This window comes from Martes martes (genome assembly GCF_963455335.1).
Source record: "Martes martes genome assembly, chromosome: 7".
NCBI lineage: Eukaryota > Metazoa > Chordata > Mammalia > Carnivora > Mustelidae > Martes > Martes martes.
The window spans coordinates 17319408-17335434 of record NC_137894.1 but is presented as its reverse complement, the minus strand read 5'-3'; the positions used below and the strand labels follow the sequence as shown (position 1 = coordinate 17335434).

At 52.0% G+C, this 16027-nt stretch overlaps 1 protein-coding gene across 1 annotated transcript in view; it reads left to right on the top strand.

Annotated features, from left to right (window-relative positions):
• ADAMTS17 (ADAM metallopeptidase with thrombospondin type 1 motif 17) overlaps positions 1-11530 on the top strand; it is a gene marked incomplete at its 3' end in the record, with an annotated part of 333792 nt that extends 322262 nt beyond the window's left edge. The window contains exons 22-23 of the mRNA XM_080808797.1: positions 10061-10238; positions 11361-11530. Coding sequence (XP_080664923.1) covers positions 10061-10238; positions 11361-11530 — 348 coding nt within the window. The remainder of the gene's footprint in view (positions 1-10060; positions 10239-11360) is intronic.
• Positions 11531-16027: the final 4497 nt, after the last annotated feature.

Here is a 16027-nt window from a genome sequence, read left to right as displayed (position 1 = left end):
AGCTTTGCTTCACGGCTTGTGGACAGTGCCCTCATCACACACATGGGATTGGTACACTTTTAAATCCTCTCCTATAACCAACCCCCAAACCGCCACATGCCAGACTTTGAAGGCTTCAAACAAGCTGCCCAAAAGGAAAGTCAATAGAACTCCGAGGGCTGTCAGAGCCTCAGTGTATCTGGAAGCTTTGACATTTTGCCTCTAAGAAATCTCCTGTTACTTGGCCCCAAGGTGCTGTTGAGAAAGATTAGCGTGTCTCTAGGGAGGTGATGGACGGGCCAGTCTGAGGACATGCCTCAGGTGCTGTCCTGCCCCCACCGAAGCAGGAAGGACCAATCATCCCTTGGGAAGGGGCTGGCACCAGTCTTCTCCTGTAGCTGGGTGAGGGTGCCTGAGAACAGCACCCAGAACTGTGGGGAGGCAAGGCCCCTCCCCCAGCCTCAGCACATGGCTGAACCCCAGCCCCGTGCCCCGTGTGGGACAGTCCTCACATTCCCATTCCTGCTGAGGGCATTATTACTCTCTGCCATGTTTGAAAAATGACCTGTACTCCTGGGATACCAGCTACTTCCAGATCTTTGCAAATCGTTGTTTCCACCCGCTAAATGCTGGGTATTTGACCCCGGGGCAGGGAGATGTCACTTAAAATGGGAGAGGAGGAAATCACATTTCTTTCTAGAATAGTGAGACTTTTGATCACAAGTTGAGATGTTTCAGTTTCAAGACCAGAGGCATTAATCACCACTGAGATGATGGGATGTTTCTAATTAGAAACAAATTATTCTGGAGGGATTGTAATGGATGCTGTTTTTAAAGAAAACCATTGGCTCTCTGCGTTAAGAGTATGGCATTCCCTTTCACTGAAGAGATCAAAGTACCGTCGACTTTCTGGTGCCACTGGAGGTCCTGTGGAAGGGGGCTGGTCTGACTCTAAGGCCTCCTGTCAGACCCCAGGTGTGCCCCCTCACACCCGTGCCCCAGACTGTGATATGGAAATCACAACACTTCCTAGAGGCCTTGGCTGTAGCACCCCAGGGAAGAAGTCGGGGAGAGCCTCTTGCTCCTACCTTGCTATACTGTGCTGTCCCAGACAGCTGGTAGATGCCTTCCTGTGCTCTGGGTAGGGAGACAGGGCTTTCAGCTCCAGGGCCTTAGCAGGAATGAGAGTGGTTTGCTACAGAAGGTGTTTCAGCCTACACCACTTCCAAAGCCTACACCTCCTTTCTTGGATGGGGCCTGACCCCACACCCCACTCTGCAAGGCTGGCCTGCCTGCCAGGCTGGGGGTCTGCAGCCAAGTCTCTGTGATTCAAGCAGCATTTCCTGAGCTCCTTTTCTCAGGAGAGAATGTGCTAGACCTGTCCTGGTCAGGGGTGTATGAGAGTGGACAGTGACCCAGCCTAGGTACGGACCAACAAGGAGCCAATGACATTAGGCCACACTCAGTCGCCTGGTCCAGTGTGCACACTGTGCTGTGGGACCCAGACATCCTCTGCCTGGATAGCTGTGGGTGGGGTTGCTGGTGGAGAGTGATGCTATTTCTTTTCGGCTCAGGGATAGTGGCCCCTGACATCCATTAGTGCTTTAGAATTAACAAAGTACGTTCACTCATATTATCTCATTTGGCCCCATCCCCATTTTACAGATGAGGAAACTGGCTCAGAGTGCTGATGTGGCTTCCCCTCCCCCCCAAGGTCACACAATTAGAAAGTGGCAGGGCTGAAAGTTTGGTCCCTGCCTTCTGACTCTTAATCCACCTTTTGTTCAGGTGCATAATAATGTCAGAGCTTTAGATTCTGAACTCGAAACACGAAGGAGCTGAATTCTAAGATGCCTGCAGCTCTAACCATCACAGGCATATGCTTGTCAGAAAAGGTAGATGGAGAGGAGAAGGGAGTGGAGGGAAATTGGAAGGGGAGGTGAACCATGAGAGACTATGGACTCTGAAAAACAACCTGAGGGTTTTGAAGGGGCGGGGTGGGAGGGTGGGGGAACCAGGTGGTGGGTATTAGGGAGGGCACAGATTGCATGGAGCACTGGGTGTGGCGAAAAAACAATGAATACTGTTACGCTGAAAATAAATAAAAAATTAAAAAAAAAAAAAAAAAAGAAAGTCAGGTATCTGCCTGTTCTCTCTCACAACCTGTTCCTCCAAGGGCTCTGTATCAGTCATTCACACTTTGGTGTAAATCTCTCTTTAGTGTTCTCTCTCTCTGAGGTCCTGCCTGTTGTCTGCCCTCATCTGTGAAATAAAAAGTTGAGTCCTTATTAAAAAGAAACTTCCACATCAAAGAGGAAGTGTGTGAGGCATCAGCAATATCAGGGCCTTTTTCTGGACCGTGTGAAGCCATACCACGCAGGCAGCCAGCACTCTGCATGAAGATAAGAGAGCCAGTCCTCCATTCGATGTTACTCATAGGAGTATAAGCACCCAGGGAAAGGAGGGTCATCACATTTCAGTGCTTTTCAGAGCAGGGGCAGATGGGAGAGGGCAGACGACCCCTTTGGTGTGGAGCACTTTGGGTGGGTGAACAGAGCCTGCCACCGGGTAACAGAGTTCCAGAGAAAAGTCTAGAGCCCATATCTGCTCAGTTGAGAGAAATGAGCTTCCAATAGAGCAGAGGAGCCCCCGGAAATTGCCAGGATGGGTGCCTGCATGGAAGTGAGCTAATCGTTTAACAGCAGATGCCTCTGCCCCCTCTGTTGCCCTGCTGCCCCTCCATTGACCCCGGTGACCTTTGTCAAACTAGCTGCCTTTGTGTGGAGCAAGGGATCAGAGAGAGGGGTGGCTCCTCTGCATGGCAGCCTGGGTTTTAGCCACTACCTGGACCTTGCCATTGAATCAGAGAAGCTGTTATCTCTACAGAACACATGCTCTATAGGTGACCCCCAAACAGGGCTTGTGGTCAGGAGGACACAGGTCCCACATCCCTGCTCTGCTATCTCTCATCAGACCCCCATTTCTTCCATGAGCCTATCAAATATTGATGTCTTACAACAGCTCTTTGAATGTGGCTCAGGTCCTATAAAGTGGTGCCTGCCCATGGTGACAGTGTGCGTAGGAGGCAGGAGGCAGGCTGTAGCACTTGCAGAGCGCCTGGGCCAGCCTCTTCCAGTAGGAGTGGAAGGCCTTTCACACAGTCACTAATGGGCTGAGAGAGCTAAGCTACCAGAGTGATCACAGCTCCCGCCTGAGGACTGACCCCTGCAGGGTCCTCTGCGCCCCAGGCTCACAGAGCACAATCAGGAGCTCTTGGGATCACCAGACCTTTTGGGCTTTCGGGGGTCACCTTGACCTTGGGGCTCCCCGGCTGTAGAACCCCAGCCAGAATTTGTAGGTCAGCAGGTTGCAAATTCAGAGACACTGGGGAAACCCCAAGCTAAGGCTGAGGAGAGGAAGGAAAAACAGTTTGAGAGGGAGTATGAGTTGAAGGGGTGTGTGTGTGTGTGTGTGTGTGTGTGTGTGTGTGTGTGTGTGTCTGAGAAAGCATTTCCAGTTTCAAGGCTGGAGGAAAGACAGTGGGGATTTTCATTACTGTTTAAAACCTGCTATTTCAGGTTTCAACAGCTTCCGATGGTTGCACGGCTCATGCCAAGTCTGGGGGGAAATCTGTCAAAAATGCTTTTGAAGCGCTTTTGACATTTCACCAGCCAAGTGCCTTTCAGACACCAGCAGAAAATGGAGTTAGCACGAGGGTCTGCCCTTCCCCCACCCCCGCCTCAGGCTCTGCGAGCCAAACCTGCCCGGCAGAGCACAAGAACGTGGGCCCCTCACGCCGGGGCGGTGAGGGCTCCCCCGCCTTGCCAGCTCGGCTGCTCACCCCAGAGCCCAGGGAGGAAGCCTGGCCGCCCCCGCCACCGTCGGAACCTGGGCTCCGCTCCGGCAAGTATCGAACATTCCTGCAGCGTTGCCATCTTCCTGAGGTTTTTACGACCTCCTTTAGCTAATTCTCAAAACACCGCTTTGGGATCTGGTGTTATTTATAGTCGTGATTTTACAGCTGGGAGAAGTTGAAGAGAAGGCAGACCTTGCTGCAGAGGAGCATGTCATCGAGGCCGGGCCACCATGGGGTGACAGAGACCCGGTTCCTCCCTGCTGGGGAGCCCTGTGGCCCTGGAGGAGGTTGGGGTGTGGAGCAAGGGGCTGGAGCTGTCACTGGGGAGGAGCTGCAGGGATACTCTGGGCCTCCCGTTCCTCCTCTCTGAAAGGCAATGCGGTGTACGCATGTTTACTGTGCACCTACTATGTTCTGAGGGCCTCCCTGGCCGCAGCCACTGTTAACGGGATGATAAATGAGGACTAACGAGAGTGACATTAAGTCCAGGGCTCAGCACATGGTAGGCATGCAGAAGGTGGGCCCAGCTGTTCCTACTGCTGTCATCGCCGCCACCACCACCGTCATCATCACCCCCAAAGAAGCCGGGCCCAGAAGCTTTGCACCATGTCTCGCTGTCACCTGGGTCCGAGAGTCTAAAGGCCTTCCCCAGTTTTTTAGGGAAGTCATGTTCACAGCCACACCCGAACGAATACCACGAGACCATGCATATGTCCAAGTCAAAGATTTCTCTCTCTGGCCATAAGTCTTTTGCTCCCCGGGCACCAGAATTTTTCATTCTGTTATTGCTTTTCCAGTGAACAACCCCCCCCCCCCATGTGTCTTTTACTCCCCATCCCAGCTGGAGGACTGCCCGGGGCTGGGGGCCGGGTCACCAGGCCTTGTCTGTGGTGCACAGCTGGGAAGGGGGGCGTAAGGGGCTGTCCTCCCTTTGGGTCGTCTGGCGGGGCGCTTTCCCCGCTGGATTTATTACTGCTTCGTTTCTGTCTTTGTTTCCCCAGTCTCAGGGAGCCACATTAAATGTTAATGTAATGAGCGACCTGAAAAAAATACCCCACAGTGAAAGAGGACTTCCAACAAAACCAGATATGTTTTTTATAGATCTGTTTGCTGGGATTTTTAAAAGCCCCAGAATGGCTTCACAGCGATGCTTGGGGCTAATCCAGCGCTAGCAGGAGACACTGTGGTCTCCTCCCTGTTTAATTAAAGCTGAGGTGGAGGGGAGGCAGGAGGAGACGGAATTCCTTGTCTGTGCCCCCTGTGTTATCCCGAATGCAGCACGCTCAGGTTACAAGGGGCTGCTGTTCAAAGCAGCCCCTCAGACCTGTCTGCAGTCACGTTCGTCTTGAGGGTCAGATCAGCTTCTAATTGTGCTCCCGGAGGTTATCTCGCTGAGCTGCCGGATCAGGGCCAGGGACCAGGCATAGGCAGACGGCCACACCTGCCTGTGGGGCCTGGTGGTGGGGTGTGGCCAACCCCCCAGAGAGCTAAGCCAGCAGGCCAAGCGGCTCAGCGCCTTTTCCTGGGCTCCAGGGATTCCCTGGTCCGTTCTCTCTGCTTTTGTCCAAGCACTGACTGTTAATAATAACAGTAGCACTTGCAGACGGCTCCCTCGCTGCTGCTCACCTGTTCCAAGCTATTCTGTTCGGTTTTTTTTTTTTAAGATTTTATTTATTTATTTGACAGAGAGACAGCGAGAGAGGGAACACAAGCAAGGGGAGTGGGAGAGGGAGAAGCAGGCTTTCTGCCAAGCAGGGAGCCCAATGCGGGGCTTCATCCCAGGGCTCTGGAATCATGGCCTGAGCCAAGGGCACATGCTTAATGACTGAGCCACCCAGGTGCCCCTGTTCCAAGCTATTCTAATCATCGAAATCATTCTGCAAGGAACATTTTATTATCCTCAAGCCACAAATGAAGAAACGGGGGCTCAGATAGATTAAGTAACTTGCCCAAGGTCACACAGCTAGTAAGTAGGGATGGAGTGTGCTAACAGGTCTGTCCTTCCCCTGCTGCTCTGTCCCTAATAAGACTCCAGTCAAGGAGAGCGTGGTTACCTGTGGATGTTAGGCCAGTTCTTTCTCTGGGCTGGAAAATTAAAAGCCAGTGACGCTGTGCTAGGAAAGATGGTAGACCTGGGAAGTAACCTGACTTCTTGTTTCCTGGCTCACATGGATGCTCTAGCCAGTACAAACCATAATTCATACAGGAAGATGGAATTTGGTCCATGAAATGGGGCAACTAGGGTCCTGTCCCTCCTCTGCCACTTACTATGTGACCTTGGCCCAAGCACTGACCCCCCACTGAGCTCAGTGGCCAGCAGCCTCAAGATTGTTATGGAATGTTCCACACTATTGTGGAACCTTACAAGCAAGCCCACGGGACAAGCAGACACACCACCTGTATATACAGGGCTGTCATGAACACTCTCCCTTCCTCCCCCCACACACACCCTCCCCCTCCCCCACCGGCCTTAGAGCCTGTGAAACAAGACTAAGAACTTTCAGAGGGGAAATCATTTTTCAAGGGCAACCCCAGACACCTGAGTTTTACAATGGTCATCGATCATTTTCAGGCAGAGACCTTGTCAGTTTTGCATTTGGTTTGAATAGACCCACAGGATTGAGTTCTTGCCCTGATTTTTACATACATAATAATGACACCTGCAAAAGACATTGAAGCCCTTCCTGATGTTCCTGGTCAGGAAGTGACTCAGCTGGGCTGACTGCCCAGCCGGCAGGGCCTTGGGTACCTTGTGTGGTCAGGGGGTGCCATGGGAGCGAGACAGGCACGGCTTCACAAGCCTCCTCCACTCACCAGTGCAGTTTCGTGGGGCCCCAGCCACCATCTGTCCTGCCCCAGAAGGAGCCCCCCTCTCCTAGAAGGAGTATGAAGACACTTAATTCCTAATTCTCCCTTCTCAACATGTCTCCTGCACCAGGTGGTGTCAGGGCCTATGGTCCGAGTCAAGATCTGATGAGAAAAGGGATGCTGATGTTGCCCCTAGATCAGCACACAGATACCTCTTTTCCCCACGTGCGTAATTCAGTGCCAAATAGGCAGATAGCAGGTCCCAAGCACACAGTAATCCCATTTTTCCCAGGAAGCAAGTTTTTTTTGTTTGTTTGTTTGTTTTAATTTTACAACCAACTTGACATATAAAAGTCTTTAATGGTGGAGGCAGACAGGTCAAATGCCTACCTAAAATATATAATTCATTCAGGTCGTTACACATGCATCTTTAAAGGTTTATACTTTTAACTTAGAAATAGTGCCAGTTTTCTCTGTAGCATGTGACCTGATGAAGCTGCTGGGTGTGTGGGGTCAAAAACGAGTGCATCTGAGCAGTTTTATAAGGTGCAACCTAACATTTGCTGCATCTGCCTTCATCATCACCCCCTCCACCTTCTGGGTCCCCCATTGGCCAGCATAGGACCTGTCCCTGCTGAGTTCACAGAGATGCCGCCTCTTCCGGAATCTGTAAGCGCTGCTCTCGCTGGACAGGCCCTCGTGAGCTGGGGTGTCGCTTAGCGCTGTGTTTGCAGGACTTTGCTCTGCGTTTGCATGGCCATGCTCCACTTCCTCGGGATTTCGTAGTACGTTACGATCCTTAGACTTTTCCTTCTTTCATTCTGTTGGTGTGGATCCCAGGATCTTTGTATAACCACTTACCAGCTTGCTTTTCAGTGATTCTTAAACCTTTTTTAGCTCATCCTCCTCATTTGTGATTATGAGTCATGCCTCCGGGAGACAGTTAAATTTCTTTTACTTCTTTCTTTTTTTCTTGCTCCCCAAGTGATCACGCTACAAATAATTAAAGGCACCCCTTATCCCTGCCCCTGAACTGTGAGAGCTTTTGTTCTCACTAAAGTATATGGCAACTTAGTCTTTTCCAAGAATAATTTTGAGTGAAAACCATCCCCCCTTTTATTCAAGCATACCTGTATAAACTCAGCAGGGTGATAGCTGGATGTCCGTTCTTGCTTAATTATGCATTTTGGTATGAATCCTCACCGGTTTGTTGTTAAGAAAAGAGAGCTCATTATACTCTACATAGGACACTGGGCAGAAGTTCCAGATAAATCAGAGGTTCTCAGTTCTGGGTGCCCCTTCTAGAGATGGATTGGTCTGGGACATTGAGGTTTTTCAAAACACAACAGGAAATTCCTGCAACAGATCCCAGCTCCCTCCTTGATGCCCTCCAGGTGGAAGTCATGTTGCTATGGTAGCCATCCCATGTTCCAGGTATCCTGTTGGTGGGACCTTGTCGTATGGCCTCATTCCTCCACCTCAGCACCCCGCAAACTTCCCTGGGTCCCAGTGCTAACTCCTGAGTCCCAGGAGTGCCCCAGTGTCAAACCCCTGCCTGGTTTATCTAGAAAATAGGCTGTTAAGGAAGACACAATGCTGAGGCCCCTGGAGCTGGCCGCGTCCTCTGCGGGAGGGTGCCTGTTCTGGCTTGAACATGCCAGAGCCCACAGGGAGGGTTGCTTGTGGCTTCCCCACCTCTTTTTTGATTTGAAAAGACTAGGACCCCTGCACTATTCCCTCAAGATTCCTAACCCTTCTAAAGTAAGAAATACAAAACAAAAACAAACAAACAAAAACCAACAACCAAGTTCCTACTTGTCAGACTGGAAAGCAGAGGAATTCACCGGGTGTGCACAAGCACTTCGGGGAGCAGACCGTGCCCCCTTGGTCGCAGCAGGTCCCAGCAGTCTCCCACTGATCCAGTGCCTGGTGACTCCTCACAGATTTCCCCCCTCCCCCGCCCCCAGGACGGCCCTCCTTCCAGCACAGGCCAAGGTCAGGCCTGACGGACAGGGAGGAGACAGGGGGCACATGATCCAAAGGAACCTGGTGTCACTACCCCATGTGGGGTTCGGAAGACAGGCCCTGCTCCCCTCTCTGCCAGCATGAACTCCAGCTGGGCTGTGGCTCCAGAGGTGTTTGCTTTATTAAAGTTTTGCAGAGTGCTCTCAGAACCCCATAAATCATGGGTGGCTAGGGGACCCCAGGTGGAGAGAGTGCACCTGTGCACCTGACTCTCCAGACCGAGGAGACCAGCTTATCAGAGAGAGAGTTCCGGAGAGAGAGTTCCCGAGGCTCCTGGGAGAGCCAGCAAGGGCCCAGGAGCTCGGAGAGCAGGATCAGGGCAGAGGGGCCGAGGAGCTGGCGGCTTCCCTGTGGAACACTTTATAAAAGGGTGCAGAGAGGGGTAGGAGGAGGACAGGAACTATATGGGGAAGTCCTACCAAGTGCGCTCAATGGGAACCTGGGATGTCTGCCGAGCTAACTGGGCTGGTTTGGCAAACCCAGGTCTACAAGGACTGGAGATGCCAGCAGCTCAGGCCTTGGTGTCTGAGTTAAAACTGTGAGCCACAAATAATCTGTGACTCCAGGATGGAAGGTTGCACTTCCTTTTCTCCCACTTAATTCTGGGCCCCAACTCTTCAGGCTTTCGGGAAATTCAACCCCGCCCATGACTGAGCTCCCCTCTACACCCAAGGCCAGGGGGAGATGCCTGAGGTCATCATGCCCAGCACATTCTGGGTGCCACCAAGCTGCCTTGTCTGCTAGCTGGAGAATTTGGAAGCCCAGCTTTTTGCTAGGAACAGGGGTAGAAAGGGTGGGAAGTAAGAGGCAAGCCTCATAAATTAATATTTTCGCAGCGGTCTTGTGTCTTTGCTTGGGCTGCTGAGACGAAATACCATAGATGAGAGGCTTAAACAACAGACATTTATTTCTCACGGTTCTGGAAGCAGGCAAGTCCAAAGTCAAGGTGCTGGCCAATTTGGTTCTTGGTGAGGGCCCACTTCCTGGCTCGCAGATGACTGCTTTGTCACTGTGTCCTCAAGTGGTGGAAAGTCAGTCTCTGGTCTCCCTCTTTAAAAGGACCCTAATCTCTTCATGGAGGGTCTGCCCTCGTAGCATCATCTAAACCTAGTTACCTCCCCAAGCCCCGCCCCCCAAAATACCAACCCATTGAGAGCCAGGGCTCCAACATGTGGATCTGGGGAGACAAAGAACATTCAGTCCATAACATCTTGAAACAAGCGTCTATCAGGCAGCTGGTGTGCAGCCAAGCCTCCTTGTCCTGCACTATTTCAAGCACGTGGGAATGACATGCAGGGGGCCAGGCACAGGGGCCGCTACTCCGTGGAGCCGTGGTCACAACCACTCAGCCCAGGTTTGGCCCCCAGCTCAGACCATCTCTATCTCCGGCAGTGCTCCTCGACCTGCGGGAAGGGCCTGCAGTCCCGTGTGGTACAGTGTATGCACAAGGTCACCGGGCGCCATGGCAACGAGTGCCCCGCCCTCTTGAAGCCAGCTGCCTACAGACAGTGCCACCAGGAGGTCTGCAATGACAAGATCAACGTGAACACCATCACCTCCCCTCGCCTTGGTGAGTGGCCCCAGGCTGGTGGGGAGGGCACTGCTGCCCCCCAGCCAGCTAGTCCCTGCTGGTGGAGGCGTTCTAGAAGCCAGAAAGCGCCCCCCTTGGGGCTGATCCCAGCCCTGGAGAGTTCAGCATTTGTCAGCTCTGTTGAAGGTTAGAGGTTTCAGAGATGGACTTTTGTTCTTTGTCTGCAAGCGTCAACCTCAAACACAACACGGCGAGCACCCGCTAGTCCCTCTGCCAACAGTGAAGGACACAGGATGGTCTCCCAATAAGGTTTTGGGGCTCCTGTGCATGAGGAGGGCAAGGGGAGGTGCGTTCTTCCAGAAATGAAGGAGCTGGGGTGTCATTCACGAAACCTTGGGGATGTGCACATGCGATTTTCTTGAAGCTGATGCTCGAGAAGAAAGCAGGTGTTGATAGGTTGCAGTCTTGAATTCGGTGGCATGGGAGGGAGAAGAGGGACATTTAACACCAATTTAATGATTCCTTTTAACAATAGAAATCCCTAAGGAATATTTTCCTACCCAGAGCCCCGTTCCCTAATGTTGGAATGCATCCAGGAGGGGGGCTTCTAAGTTGTTTCATAGACGTGGGGGTGGTCTTGGAGCTTGCAGAGGGATCCCCCAGCCTCTGCATGCACAAACTTCCTTGATATGCTTCAGAGACCTCCCTCTGGCAGGACCTTCTCTCCACAAGATGACCCTGAAGGAGGTTTAGACCACTTGTGCCATTAGCTTCTGCTTCAGTGGCCCTTTGAGGCCCACTGCCCCAGGTCATTCTGTCTCCTAAATGCCAGCAGGGATGGTGTCCTAGGCCAAAAAGCAACAGTGCATACCACTTAGCTGGGAAGCGGGGTGCGCAGTGCCCTTGTCCTGAGGAAGCAGCCAGACCACCATGCCCTGCCAAATGGTCAGGTTAGACAAGCGAGTGCATCCTCTGTAGAAAAAAGTGACATCCCGTGGCCCCGGGAGGGGGCCTGTTTCCTCACGTCCACACAAGTCTCCAGCGTATGTGTGAGCGAGGACAGCCCCAGAGTCAGACCACGGGCCCTCTCTGTGCATGCATCAGGATGTCCCCAAGCCGTCCGTAACCCCTGGGCTCTCTCTCCCCCCACCACACCCTTAGCCGCCCTGACCTACAAATGCACACGGGACCAGTGGACGGTGTACTGCCGGGTCATCCGAGAAAAAAACCTCTGCCAGGACATGCGGTGGTACCAGCGCTGCTGCCAGACGTGCAGGGACTTCTACGCAAACAAGATGCGCCAGCCGCCTCCACCATCGCTGAGCTCATGACACGTGGCCCAGCGGCCTCCCAGCGCGGCAGCGCATGGCCTGCGTGCTAATGACATGGCAAGCTGAACGCCCACCTGAGAGCACACCAGTCCTGCGGCCGGGACCCCCCCACACCCAAACCCCCGGAGCACACCACCACTCACCCACGAGGCTGTCCTAAGAATCCGACCGTCATAGAACTGGAGCGTGGACTTGACGTTTGCTGTTAGCGCTTTTGTACTTAATATATTGTTAATGGCCACTGGATGGCTTTCTACAGTAAGGAAAAAAATAGGCATGAGTCACAAAATTATTGTCCTTTCTAAGGGTCTGTGTACCTCAAAGGGAACACCTCTGATGGACAGTTGTCAAAAGAAAGAGACGTCCCTGAGCACTTCTGTCTTGGCTTTCTTTTGACATTTGAATTCCCGGTGCTTGATGTGCCGGGGGGATTATCCCCCAAATGAGACATTTTACATGAAAACTGACTTTATTCTGAAAGCTGGCGCCACCCTGGAAGGAAGGACGGATGTCAGCAAGCCTCTGCTAATGGCTTCTCCTGAGAGGCCCAGGCTGCCGGAGCCCTTCTTGACCACATGAGCATCAGCACTTTGCCTCTCGGCCCATCTCTGAAAACACATTCTCTAGATCGTGGGCCTTGTCTTGGAAGTCTTGTCTCTGACGGTCTGAAGCTCTGTCAGCCAAGGATGCCAAGACCACGTGATTCTGCATACCACCTGTGTTGGGAAGAATATTCTGGAAATGTTTGGGTTTGGGGAGGCATCTAATTTCTATACAGTTGACCACATTGGGAAACAGAAAAGTCTTTCTCTAAGGTGCTATGAAACGGGACGTATGTTAATTTGGGGGATGGGACTGCTTCTTGGCATAAAGGTGAGCCCTTCATCCGGGATGTATGGCTCCTCTGCCTTCTGGGGGCCTCTGCTCCAGGCAGTGCTTCGTAAAACTTTGCACCTTACAAATGGCTTCCCATTGACCTTGACCATCTACCTGAAGTTGATTCTTTCTAGAACCTCTGGCTACTTCGCCCTGGCCTGGGACAGGTTTCCTACAGAAGCCGCTCAGCCTGGTATGCCAGGATCCATGGAGGATGGCCCCCCTGCAAGGATCGCGGCACAACCACCATGCCTTCCCATAGCCCAGACCTTGCGGGCCCCAGCATTGTCACACTGTTGTCATTGACCCATCTTTTTAGTAAGGCAAGGATGACTCTCAGAAAAGCACGAAGAAAGCCTTTCCCTGCTGCAGCCCCTCAAAGCAGAGCTGCGCCCTCTCCAGAAGCCTGGGCAAATGACAAGAGTACAGAAGACAGTGGGACCCCACCCACTTTGGGAGCTGGAAGGGAAAGACTCTAGATGCCAAGAGGCCTGTTTCGCTCACCAACTTGGTGGGTGTCTGATGGGTGCTTACATTCAAGGACTTTACCATGATAAACACCCTCTATGCCTCCGTGATTGCAGACAGGAAGCCTCATGTATGCCAGTCTCCCTGGGGTCATTCTCCAAGGACTTCCTGACTTATTGGTGCTGTGTTTATGTATCTGCTTTTGTTTTTGATGATGTCACAATGTTAGGGTTAGCTTAAGGCTGTTTCAATGTATGATTTTTCATGTTCCAGAGACAGAGAAGTGGTAGGGATGACAAGAAATGTGTGCGGTTTCACTTGAATCATGAGAAGTTTCGAGAAACCTGCTTGGGTGCTGTGTTAAGGACTGAGAGAATGCCAGGATGGAGTGATCCACCCTGCAGTGTAACCCCCGCCCCCCACAATGGTTGCACCAGGGCCTGTGCAAGATGCTGTCCTCCCCAACTCAGGCTTGGGCACCAACAGAGTCCCTCCAAACCCCGTTTCCACAAAACTTTCAAATTAATGGGGAGCTAGGGTTCCATGTTCCCCCAGCCCCCAATGGGCTATGCTTCACCCCAAAACTTCAGAAAGGAAGATCCTGAGGAGCAGAGCTAGGATGGCCAGCTAAGGAAGCCAGGCAGCCTTGCTTGCTCATACGCACGCTCGTACCCAGGCTGGGTGAGCCCATAGGCGAGCCCTCTCCCTGGTGCCTCTGAATTACCCCCACTGGCTACCTTGACCGTATCCACTGGATGCATCTGGCCAGGGCCTCACACCTTCAAAATCCAAAATAATTGATTTGATTTGGTTCTTATTAAACACCCCATTGGTTCCCCCAACATCGGTGTCTTTCTGACCTCTTTTAGCTCACGCTGGCACTGAAATTCCCCAGCCCGCCTTCTGTTTATGGCACGAGCAGTGATCGATGTTAGCGAAACCAGCCTGGTGCTCTTCTTCCACTGTGTACAGAAGACATTGAAACCCTGTGATCATAACAGTGACGTTTCTTTATTAACACTACCCTGTACTGTCACTCGAGTACTGTACCTTTTTGATTGCACAAATGTGTTACTAACTGCAGTCTTATGACCTTATGGTGCTACTTTCGTGGGTACAAATGAAACCCTCTCACTTGACCATGGCTTGATATTATCAGAACACAGGGAAGATCCTTGGCAGCAATAATATGATTGCTTTGCTCTCTTTTCTTCGTTTCAGAGTCAAATGTATATATTTTCCATTAGTTAACTTACATTACGTACTGTACCCATGGTATTTTTGTTTTATTTTTTGGTGCTGGTTTTGAAAGAAAAAAAAAAAGAACAGAAGACAAACATTGGACACCACTGTAAATGAAAAATTAATCATTTCATTGGAAGTGAGTCGAACATGTTTTAATAAAATGTTTTTCCATAACAATTTTAAGCTGTCTGTGAAGTAAAAGACACAAACCAGTCCTTGAGGGCTGACAGAGGGCGGCCTGTCCTGCAGGTGGCCCCATAGCATGCCTGGAACGGCGTCCCGACCACAGCTGTGGACGGTGTCAGAAGTCGCTGGTAAATGCGGTTCTGGCCAGTGGCTGCATCTCCCTGAGCAAGTACTAACAAATCATCTGTCCCGGGCCTCACCCCGGTGTGGTTGCAAAGCCCTGGGTGGGGACACAAAGGCCTGACAGCTGTGCTGTGAGTCTGCATCTGATGCAGAGCAGAAGCCACTTCGCTCGCGGAGACACCCAGGCTCCTTTGGGGTGCAGGGACCCCTGGTGCAGGCGAGGGGAGCACTTCAAACAGAGCCTGGGCCCCGGTAATGCCAGAATGGGCACCTGCTCCCTACAGCCTTGCTTTTCTATCTTTAGCCCCTCCGTCCCCCACCCTGCCAATAGCTTCCCTCCTCATTCAGGGATGAGGAGCAGTCCTGGCCCTGGCATCCTCCCAGGCTAAGGACATGGCAAGGTTACCACACCGTGGGACCCTGTCTGAGCTTGACACGGAGCAGAGGTGTCTGGGTCGGGAGGTGGTGGTTCCTCCTTCCAGAAGCAAGGAGAAAAAGTTCCCCGGCCAAGAACGTGGAGCTCCATTCAACAGAGAAGGCCTCCTTTGAATGTTGGAGCAGCCCCCAGAAATTTCCTGAAGCAAAGACCATTTGTTTAACAGACAGCAAACTGCCCACAGCATCCCCAGTTGCCAGGAAACACAAGCCTGTTGCTGGTGTTCGTTCTCATTAATCATCAGCCACCTACCTCAGAGACCTGCTAGTATCTTCTCCTCTTTTCTCTGGGAGCTCTGATCTCTCTGGAACGTCCAGCAGCCCTGGTGGTATGTCATTTCTCCAGGAGTGGCTGCGATTCCCAGGTGGCCCTCAGTTGGCTGTTTGGTGGGTGAAATGGACAAGCTCTCGGTCAGCGAGTGTTGAGTGGGTTTCTAGTGGAAACCAAGCACTCCCTGGAACTGATGAGAACACGGAAGCAGCAAAGACCAGCTCAGTAGCCCACAGCCCCATTGAGCAGATAAGCCTGGAGTCCTGGACAATAGAGAATGAGCGAGAGCTGCAGGAACTCTAAGAAAGGAAAGGTCAAGGCCTCCTTTGTGGGTTTGTTGATTGGCCTCTAGACACAGGCTAGAAGGGGGGGATTGAAACTTCCATGAACTCTTCAGACCACTCCACTGGCTCGTGCCCCCTGTCCTGCATTAACACTATTCTTGGGTCACGTGACCTTTAGATATTCCATTGCGTCTTGTCCTCAGCAGGCTCTCTCCTTTGGGACATGCTCTTCTTGCACCTTCTGGATCACTGTCTCCTGACTTTTGTCCTCCTCTTGCTCCTTCCTAGGTCTCCTTTCTTTGCCAGCTCTAGGCTGTGGAATGCCCCAGAGCTCAGCCCTAACCCCCATCTTTCTATGTACTTTCATTGTAGGTCGTGTCACCCAGACCCGAGACTTTGAGAACCAAGCATGTTCTGCTATCTCTCCAATTAACATCTTTGGTCCTGACCTCTCTCTTGACCTCCATCTTCATACACCACCTCTCTGTGTGCACCGGCCATCCCACAGAAAGCTCTGGGACTGGGATGACCCTTCAGAGTTATCACAAATCTGAGACATGGTGGGGACAGCTCACCTCTGTCCATGCGACATTAGCTGGGGTGGTTCAA